This window comes from Leucoraja erinacea, chromosome 25 (genome assembly GCF_028641065.1).
Source record: "Leucoraja erinacea ecotype New England chromosome 25, Leri_hhj_1, whole genome shotgun sequence".
Lineage (NCBI taxonomy): Eukaryota > Metazoa > Chordata > Chondrichthyes > Rajiformes > Rajidae > Leucoraja > Leucoraja erinaceus.
This window is the reverse complement of record NC_073401.1, coordinates 15,737,496-15,748,294: the sequence shown is the minus strand read 5'-3', so window position 1 is coordinate 15,748,294 and position 10,799 is coordinate 15,737,496. Positions and strand designations below refer to the sequence as shown.

Genomic DNA, 10,799 nt, shown 5'->3' with positions numbered 1-10,799 from the left:
AAGACTTAATTTATCCTTTAATGAATATTTTTGACACACTTCTCATAGTTGGTATAAAACAGTGCTCTGTACATGGAAGTAAGTACGCTCTTAAAGACAGCATCATAAAAACATAGTGGCACCAAAAGTTGCACATTGTACATATAGTGAATAAGTGAATACTTTGGCCAGCAACCTGCATTAAAAGCCCATTGTCAAAATACAAAGATCCGTGGATAAAAACAAATACAAACCAAATCAGAGTCGCACGTTGCCTTAATTACAAAGTTAAACACTGCACTCTTAGCACCAGTAAGACACGTTTAAGTGGCTGTAATTGAAATGCTACCTTCAAGTACAAATTCAGAGATATCTGTAGATAAATACTTATAGTATATTTTCATGCCGAGATGGTGAAATATCCTATTTATTATGATGTAGAATTTTAAGGAGCAGTCCTCATTTCTCTGGTGTGTATTGATTTGGTGTGTAAGTAATCCATATTTTTTGCTGATTGGCTATCTATTTTAACATTTGTCTGTTAGAACTACAAAGATAAAAAATGTTTGAAGAATTGCTGAAATGTAATGTTCAGATGTAACAGAAAATGTGTGTTTCTTGTGATGAATAAGGCATGGATTATTTTAATATTGTGAATAAAATTTTGAAACTATACTTATTTTGATCAAGGTGCAACAAATGCAACAGCTCACTTAAAACGATTTCCTTTACAGCCAGCCTCTTACTATCATGATGTAACAGGAGATCAACAAAACACTTTCAATAGAATTTAAAGAGACAGGATCCCATTTTGTGAAGCTTCTCCCAAACATTAATTCCAGTTGTTAAAATACATATTAAAATGCATCCTGATGTTAACTTCTCCTCACAAATAATGAATGGATGGGAAGTGGTGTATTCCAAAACCAAATATTGCAGTGTAGCTACACCACTGGCAAGGTAACAAATTTGTATGCCTTGCTCTTGTAAAAACACATTTAAAAGAGAGTTTAAAAAAAAGAATCTCTGTAATTGTTCTTTACCTTTGATCTAAAATAGTTACATTCTAATTGAAGAGTCGTTACTGGCAAACCCATTTTAAAATCAAAAATAAAAGTCAATACCCTGAGTACACAGAGATTGTTGGGCAATTACACCATAATTTGAATATAAAAGAGAGTGAATAATCCTGCACTGAATCAGCAGGTGTGGTTTTTGTTGGAGATAACAAGATGGAAGGTGACCAAGGGATGGTGTCTCATTAAAAATAAAAATATCTCCACGTAATTAAACTATGATTTAAGTACATAATGTAAACTGATGATTATACAGAATTTCAGAAACATTAATCTACTTGTGATAGAAAGTAAAAGACAAAGTAAACATTTTCACAAAACATAGGAGAGGAAGCACCAGTGGCTGCCTTGTGGAATATTCACCAGTGCTCATAATGAGAAACCACAGAATAGTCAACTGTGGTGAACCAATGCATGATATCTATATCATATCTCTGAGATTCCCATTAAGAAAGCAGCCTCGAATGCAAATCATTTTCAGTACATATAAAGGAAAATGCCCACCGTTGGATGAGGCAAATCAAGTTAGTCCGCTGATGTATTACACTTAGGACAAATATAACAATTCCAGTGGTTTGGTAATCTGCTTACCCCAGTTTACCACCTGTTGTTGTAAGAAGGCACCAACAGTTGACATTGGCTGACGTTAATACTGTCCTTAATCATTTCTCTTCGGTTTTGTGTGCGAGCCTGTGCGAGATAATCTTGTAGGCTGCAAAGCTGCCTCGCTTACCTCTGAAGAAATTTGGAGGTATTGTGGCATAAGGGTCAACCCCAGATCCATGATCAGGTTCTGTGTTGACAAAGGCAAGGAAGTAAGTTCAGTAGGCAAAAACATAAAGGTTATTTGATTGTTAAACAAGCTTGCTTATGATAGGTATGCAAAAATGACTTGGCAAATAAGTAATGATAGATGAAATTTACTGTTATTATTTTGATTAATTGAAACTCAGTTACATATTTTCAATTCAATAGCACTCATTTGGGGAAAGTGCAGTAATTTGAAAAATAGAATTTGATTCGTCTGGTTGGGAGCATTGAATTTTATGTGGGGTTAATTAGTTGTATATACAATTTTGAAATGATTGTCACCAATCTCATCATACATGTGGACGATACCGTGTTTGTCTTTTTGACATAAATTATTTGATATTTATTATTAAAGAAGAGAACATTGCAAATGTATTCATGAAGCATTATATGGTAATATTTGGATAATTAATACCCAGTGTAAACGACATGCAAGATTTTCATTTGCAGTTTCAGACACTCCTTTGGTTAGAGGAACTTTAACAAAATCTTATGGAAATTTAATGAGAAATCTAATGAGAAATTCTGGGCTTGGCATTAAAAGATCTAAACATGATTAGGGGCTTACTTTTATTACAGAATTGCTATTAAAGAAACTGAAACAATGTTGTACATTTTGTCATATTTATAAATAAATGAATAATCAAAATTATCTTTATAACTGAGTGATCTTTGCTCATCCTTTATCAATTACTCTATACGCAAATTTTGACAGCTATCTTTACAAAGTGTTCGTTTTTAGTCTGTGTTATGGCAATCACCAAGCCTTTATTTCATATATACTTTGACATTTTTTATGCAGATCAAATGAATGCACTTCTCTAAGCCTGCAATAAAAACAGTAAATCTAGGAATACCATGTATTTGATTGGCTGATATTTCCATCAAGGACAAAAGAAAAATAAGGAATAACAAAATGTAATAGCCTTTGGTTCAGCTCAAAAATTAGATGAAGTTAAATGCAATCTTATGAATCTATTGAAATACCAGGTTCTGTGACAGCAATTAAGACAGAAGACACCCCATTTTTAGGAGCACGTTCGATACACTAAATGCTGAAATAATCTGATGAATTCCAGGTGACCCTCTCGTTACAACAGTTCAGGTTACAGAAATTCTCCATTTAATAATTAACAATCATTACCAAACAACTTGTTCTCGGAGAATATACATGAATAAAGAAACAAAATGTATCTTTATTCAATTTGGTAACGCAGGCTCAGATGACATGGCTTTGCATTATGGAAAGTCGTGACACACATCATTTTTCCATAATGTGAGGGTTGCCTGAAGCATGAACCTGTCCTTTCTTTATTCAGATTGTTAAAGGCTTTAAGTGTTTGCAAAATTTTCAAGTTCTATTTCACATTTTCAACACTTGTCACTCGAATTAAAGTGGGAATGATGTGAATTCAGGTACTTTTTTTTGTTTAAAACATGGCAGAGGAAAGGCTTAATTATCTGGCATTTCCTTAGCTGGCATGCTGCAGTCACCAGCACTTCCGAGGAAACAAACAGACCAACAGAGGGCAGTATTGAGGGGATGCCCAGACTGACAACGGGTTAACCAGCATCCCTGTTTAACATGCACAAGTCAGATTTGTGGTGAAAAACTGAGCATTTTACTGCACAAGGATAGTCTCAAACAATGTTATAAAAAGATTACAAATACAAATAACTTTTAACAATGAAAATTAAAACTCTTTTACACAGGGAGCTATAGGAAGAGTCACTATCTTCTCAGGAAAAGAGCAAAACCAGAAAGGGCCAAAATCCTCAATGGGAATTCAGAAAATTATTTAAAATGTATAGTGAGTAGGAAGGAACTGCAGATGCTGGTTTAAACAGAAGAGAAACACAAATTGCTGGAGTAGCTCAGTGGAACAGGCAGCATCTCTGGAGAGAAGGAATGGGTGATGTTTTGGGTGGAGATCCTTCTTCAGGCTCTGAATAAAATTTGTAACATTATGCAGAAATATGAACTCAAAACTGATTGCAGTAAAACTTGAGACTTAACCAATTAAGCATCACAATAACATTTTACTATTTTATGTGCAAGACATTACAAAGGATCTATATATTATTATTTTCTTTACATATTTTGTATTAAAAGTTGCAGTTTCCATTACTGTCCTTTTGTGCAGACTTTAAATAGTTCAATAACATTCTTGATTGGTAAAACCTGGGTCGTACTAACAGCACAACCTTTCCTGAGAGCATTTATCAAACAAAAATCATTGTTAATTATTTTGGCGAGTATACTTATGATCTGCCTATTATTAAAAACAGCGTCAAATTTATCTGTTACTAATATTTTTTAACTAAGCTTAATGGTAAAGATGTTATATCTGAAAGATTATGTGGAGCTGGTTTGGATAGGTTTCACGGAAGACATAACCAAAAGGTATCTTTAATATGGTGACAACCATATATTACTGTTCATTGCTCTTTTTGGAGGGGACTGGTCGGGCTTTCATTCCTCTAGCCATCCCGATAGGTGTACAGAGATAGGATGCCCACGATGACGAGCTATTGGGAATATACTGTAAGTGGGAGGAAACCAGAACTAGAGAGCATAGGTTGAAGGTGAGAGGGGAAAGATTTAATAGGAACCTGAAGGCCAACTTTTTTCTCACAGGATGGCGGGTACATGAGAGGAGCTGCCAGAGGAAATAGTTGAGGCTGCTACTATATCAGCATTGAAAAGGCATTCAGACAGGCATATGGATAGGAAAGGCTTGGAAGGATGTGAGCCAAACACAGGAAAATGGGACTACCTTAGATGGGGCATCTTGGTCAGCATGGCTGAGTTGGGCTGAATGGCCTGTTTCCCAGCTGTATGACTATGATACTTATACGTTTCTGGGGAAAAAGTGTACCAGAATATGTTTTGTCCTCTTGTCAATGGTTTGAGTTTAAACATTCTGTACCTACCGAGGGGAGGGAAGAGGTTGTGCTCCTGTGCGGGGATAGTCTTTTGCTGTACAGAGAATGTATAAGAAACCATTGAGCTGCTGTAAACTTTGCACCGAGTTCGAAGGGAGCATATGTGTCAGTTAGCTTTCATCTGAGGCAGGGACTATTGCAACAGTTAAGAAGCAATTACACAGGTACATGGCTTGTTTAGTTTAGTTTAGATACAGCGCGGCCCACCGGGTCTGTGCCGACCAGCGATCCCTACATATTAACACTATCTTACACCCACTAGGGACAATTTTTACATTTACCAAGCTAATTAACCTACATACCAGTACGTCTTTGGAGTGTGGGGGGAAACCAAAGATCTCGGAAAAAACCCACGCAGGTCACGGGGAGAATGTACAAACGCCATACAGACAAGCACCTGTAGTCGGGATTGAACCTAGGTCTCCGGCGCTGCATTCGCTGTAAGGCAGCAACTCTACCGCTGCGCCGCCGTGCCCTGATAGGACAGGTTTAGAAGGATATGGGCCAAATACAGGCAAGTGGGACCAGTGTAGGTGGAGCATGCTGGATGGTGTGGGCAAGTTGGGCCGAGGGCCTATTTCCACTGTATGACTATGACTTGAAAGACCATAGAAAATTATTTAAAATTACCTATCTATCAAAATAAGGACAATGTCATGTATCTCTGTGTCACTCCTATTTAAATCTGTGGAGGATTGCTGAGAGAAAAGTTATAGAATTATAGTCATACAGCCTGGATACAGGCCCTTCAGCCCACCTTGCGTACACCAACCAATATGTCCCATCACACTAGTCCCATTTGCCTGCATTTGGCCCATATCCCTCTAAACCTGACCTATCCAAGTGCCTGTCTAATTGCCTCTTAAACGGTTGTGTACAAATGTACAAAATACCATTTCATTGTCAGCATGAACACTGCAACTTTTAATGTTTGACCACTTGGTTACCTGGCCACACGATGGCTTCCAGTAAGGTTACCCTTCTAGCCAGAACTTCTAATTCAGCTTGAAGATCTTGGATCATCTGCCAACTAACAGCCTGGTGGAGATCGAAAACAGCAACAGAAAATATTTTGTTCCCCGGTTAAAAACTAGCTTTGATCAGGACTCAGGAACCAGGACAGCCATGCTCTTGCTTGTTTCAGCACTCATTTAATTACTTCACAACTTTTTTGGAAAATGACTAATTCACAAATGATCAGCTGGTAGATTTTGTAATTATTCAATATAAATTTGCAGGTTTTCATTGCAAATTCAGAATTGTTGATTGTCTCCACTGAATCAGAGTAAGAGATAACTTTTGGAATAAATCACAGGCGTTCCTGGTTCCCACTGTTGCGGTGTCTGGGTATTTGGTTATTCCCACACACACATACATAGCAGTATTACAGAGCTGATTTGTACTGAGAACTGAACTTCACACTCAGGCACACAACAAGGTTTGTTTGCTGATACTGTACTAACACCCCTTTACTCTCTCCATATGCACCTAACGTGATTTATACCCATGTGAAAATGGAGATAACCTTACAAATAAGCTTGAAATCAAAACACTTGATTTTGTAGGTTCTGTTGTGTGTCCTGTTGTGCTTGGTCACAAGACTCAGTGCAAAACGTCAATCTATTCCCTTTACTCACCATGAATACCAATCATAGTCTCCAAGATTAATACCCTCTCTGCTAAAATCTTCAAAGCTTCCCGGATTTGATGTATACCTTCCCCCTGTGGAAGACAGATACAGCCATCAAGGGAAATGCCAGCAACTGGCTTGCTGTCATATCCTCCTTTTTGTATGGTAGGGTTTGGCTCAAGACCAGCATTCCATACGAATGACCAGAAACAGAGGCAACAGCATGCAGCTTCCATCTCAGTCTCTAAACTGCAAACACTTAGATATTTTAGGCAGTCATAACAATGCATTAACCAAAAGCTCAAGACATTTTAAGAACAGTACCAAACAAGCTAGCTCAGTAGAACTTTCCTTGTAAAAAAAAAAAATCAAACAGATTATTCACGATGCACAATGCAAAGATTATGTTCAAACTTTTCACCTTTCTTCAAGCAATGGTGAATTTTGTTTTAGTAAAAGATGCGACCTATATCTTAAATAATTGCATATCATTATTACTTAACATGTTCCGCAAGGCAGAGGGTGAATTGACGACACATCAGCATGCTGGTATTTCTCAGTTTAATGATGCAGCCAGATGCAAGTGATTAGAGTCAGGCAACATACAGAATATGGTAAGTCATGCAACAAGACAAGATGAATGGAGGACAGTTTTAATGACATTTCCACAGCTGTATCCCCTTCCTGCTACATGAGGAGCAGGTAAATAACTGAAGCAATCGACACATTTACAATGTATTTGGAATACATTACTACAAAATTGGACTAGTTTAATTAAACTTCTGGAATCTCAGGTTTAGAGAGAAAAAACACCCCAAAACTATTTTCACAATTTCTTCAAGCGGTATTTTTAAGATTCGACTAAGTAGTCAGTCAAGAGTTTGACTGCACAGTGCTAAATATATTAAACAAATTAATTAATGTGAAACAACGAACCTAGAAACTACTTTTGTATCCCCAACTAAGAAATATATTTTGAGATTGAAATTAACTGCCCATAAAAATAACTCCCATACCTAAATCGAGAACACGATTGCTGTGTGATAATGGTGATTTGTTTCACAGGACAAAAGAAAAGTTTAAATTTCAAATGAAGGGATTTATTTATTTGTTTTCCAAAGAAGTGAATGATTGAAAGGATAGCACACTGTTACAACCTCAGCATCTGTCTCCACGGAAAAATACCAATTCAAATTTAAAATGGTTCCGCAATGCCTTCATTCATTAAAATATAGAATTATTTACTAAGTCATTAGATCAACAAAACAAAAAAAAACTGGGTTATTGGAAAAATCTTGTTAATTCATTGTTTGATTTGTGGTTACCCACCAACATATAGACTTAGACTTTAGAGATACAGTGTGGAAACAGACCCTTCAGCCCACCAGGTCCGCACTGACCAGCGATCACCCCAGACACTAACATTATCCTACACACTACGAAAAGTTTACAATTTTACTGAAGCCAATTAACCTACAAATCTGCACGTCTTTGGAGTGTGGGAGGAAATTGGAGCACCCAGAGAAAACCCACACGGCCACAGGGAGGATGTTCAAACTCCGTTCAGGCAGCACCCATAGTCGGGATTGAACCCAGGCCTATGGTGCTGTAAGGCAGCAGCTCTACTGCTGTCCTAATGCGCCATTCATGTTGACAACTTGCTGCCAGACTTGCATCATAGTTGGTGGTAGAAGGGCAGGGGTAGTATGGCTTTTCCTCCCTTCCCTTCTTACGGAAAAGTACTTAGTCTCAATAGACTCAAAAGTAGGGAATATGTCAAACTACAAGGAGGACTCTAACCAATCTCTGGACAACATGGACAAATAAGCGGGCTGATGCAAAATAACAAAGATAGACACAAAGTGCTAGAGTAACTCAGCAGGTCAGGAAGCATCTCTGGAGAAAAACGATGAGTGATGCTTCGGGTCAGGTCTGAAGAGCGGGTTCTGACCCAAATTTAATATTAATTTTGGGAAAGCATTCCTTCTGTCAATTTTTGGAATGGGCTTTAATTTACAGCATTGATGGGAAAACAATCCAGTGTTATTCAGGGTATTGTAAGAATATTGCATGATAATACTCTGAAGCACAAGCAGAAGTAGTTGAATGGTTGCTCTCTTTTGAATTCCTAACTTTGTTACTGCTTTTGCAGCATGCCTCAACTTGAAAGTGGCAGTCTAACCACAAACCTGGAAGGCAAAGCCAATGTGGTGTAATGCGTACTCATAGAGCTTTTGGCTATGCTAACTCATGTACATAGAACATAGAATAGTACAGCACAGGAACAGGCAATTCAGCCCACAATGCCTGTGCCAAACCTGATGCCAAGACCAACTCTTGTCTGTCTACACATAGCCAATATCCCTCCATTCCCGGCATGTCCATGAGCCTACCCAAAATTCTCTTAAATGTCACGTACCAACAAGCAGCAAAGGATGTGAAAGTCCAATCAGTGCGAGCTTCTTGAAAGTTTCAGGGAAAGTTAATGAAGCCAGATTTGTACAAATGTACAATGGTAGGTGGGTAGAATGGAGATACTTGGAGATATGAGAGCAACATTTTTGCTTAATGTGTGAGAAAGAACTGCAGATGGTGGATAAAATCAAAGGTAGACAAAATGCTGGAGAAACACAGCGGGTGAGAAGCAATGGGTCCTTCTCTTCATAGATGCTGACTCACCTGCTGAATTTCTCCAGCATTTGGTGTTTACCAACATTTTGCTCAATTTAGTTTAAAGTTACCATGTGGAAACAGGACTTTCAACCCACAGATTTCCACGCTGCATCTCTAAAGTGTACAGTTCTTTTTAAAAATAAACATTTTCAGCACCTGCAAACTTTAGGTTTTGGACAACCTTCTACCTCTTGGTTTTCAAGAAACATTCAGTGAGAGATTTTGGGAAAGTGAATGGGAAAGTTGGTTGGGACAATTGGTTTAAATGCCAGGGAAAACTCTCACACCAAAATCACAGCAAGCTGATGCACTTCTAGACAAAATACTTCAGAATTACAATCTTGTATCTGCAGAAATATTAGTGGTTTTATATAAAACAACAAAACACAATTTACATTCCTGTACAGACAAAGTTTGGTAGCTTTTGATATTTGTCAGCTTGCCAGAACAACAAAGATCAATACTGGTCGATACATGGATGTTAGTAAAATTTGGTGCACTCGGCATTTATCAATTTGCTCAATTACTCATGATTTATACATATCTAACAGGAATGTATCCCTTATTTAACCTCTCTTCAAAACAAACATTCAAAACACATTTATAAGCTCAGACCATTGAATTTTTGAGATTTTAGAAATACAATGTGGAAACAGGCCCATCGGCCCACCAAGTCTGAGGCGAACAGTGATCTCCCCATACATTAGCACTATCCTACGCTCTAGGGACAATTTACAATAGCCAATTAACCTACAAATCTGTACGTCTTTGGGGTGTGGGTGGAAACCAGAGCACCCGGAGAAAACCCACGTGTTCACAGAGAAAGCGAACAAACACCATACAGATAAGCAGTCTTAGTCAGAATTGAACCTGGGTCTCTGGCGCTTTGAGGCAGCATCTCTACCGCTGCGCCACCATGCCGCCCTAACATTGACACCTACAGCAAGGAATGATATGCATACCAGCATCTTTTTGTTTACCAAAAAAACACTGATTAAAAACGAATTAAAATTGGCATATATCTCATTGTTTTTCTAGTATAAGTACTGGGTGTATAACAAACTTAAATATAGAGAACGGGAAATAAGTTATTTTGTGAATTCAATGATCAAATAGGATTAATATATGACAGGAATGGACAGTGGAACAACAGTAAAGTTGCTGCCTTACAGCACTAGAGACCCGGGTTCAATCCTGACTCCGGGTGCTGTCCGTATGGTTTCTGTACGTTTCTTCCCATATTCCAAAGACATCTGGTTTCTTCCCACACTCCAAAGATGTACACGTTTGTAGGCTTCTCTAAATTGTTCCTAATGTGTGTAGGTCAGTGCATGAGGTGATCGCTGGTCGGCACGGACTTGGTGGGCCGAAGGCCCTGTTTCCGCGCTGTAATCTTGTCGAAAAAGAATACAAGATCTGATTCTACTAAATAGTGCATGGTTATTAATCACATAAAGTGTTTTTCCAGTTCTGTGGAAGTTTGGACAAACTTTTTACGGAAATGTAATCGGTATGGATGAAGATCTTACCGGCTGGCCTTTATCTCCGGGTTCTCCTTTTGTTCCTGGTCCCCCCTGAAAAATATGAAGAAATATTTAACGTGTAAATCTTTTACGACCAAATGAAAGTAAATGCAGCAAGTGTAGATGCAAAAGAAACAAATCATTTTTTATTTGCAAAGGGCT

At 38.0% G+C, this 10,799-nt stretch overlaps 1 protein-coding gene across 3 annotated transcripts in view; it reads right to left on the bottom strand.

Moving 5' to 3' along the window:
* Positions 1–10,799, bottom strand: part of emid1 (EMI domain containing 1) — a 216,578-nt gene continuing 205,779 nt past the window's right edge. For 2 of the 3 annotated variants that reach the window (XM_055655853.1, XM_055655855.1), the window contains 3 exons: positions 10,644–10,688; positions 5,759–5,849; positions 1–1,848 (listed from right to left, as the gene is read on the bottom strand). In XM_055655853.1, coding sequence (XP_055511828.1) covers positions 1,718–1,848; positions 5,759–5,849; positions 10,644–10,688 — 267 coding nt within the window. In that variant the 3' untranslated portion in view covers positions 1–1,717. Of the gene's footprint in view, positions 1,849–5,758; positions 5,850–6,448; positions 6,534–10,643; positions 10,689–10,799 lie in introns of all 3 variants that reach the window. The other variant, XM_055655854.1, reaches the window with a different exon arrangement.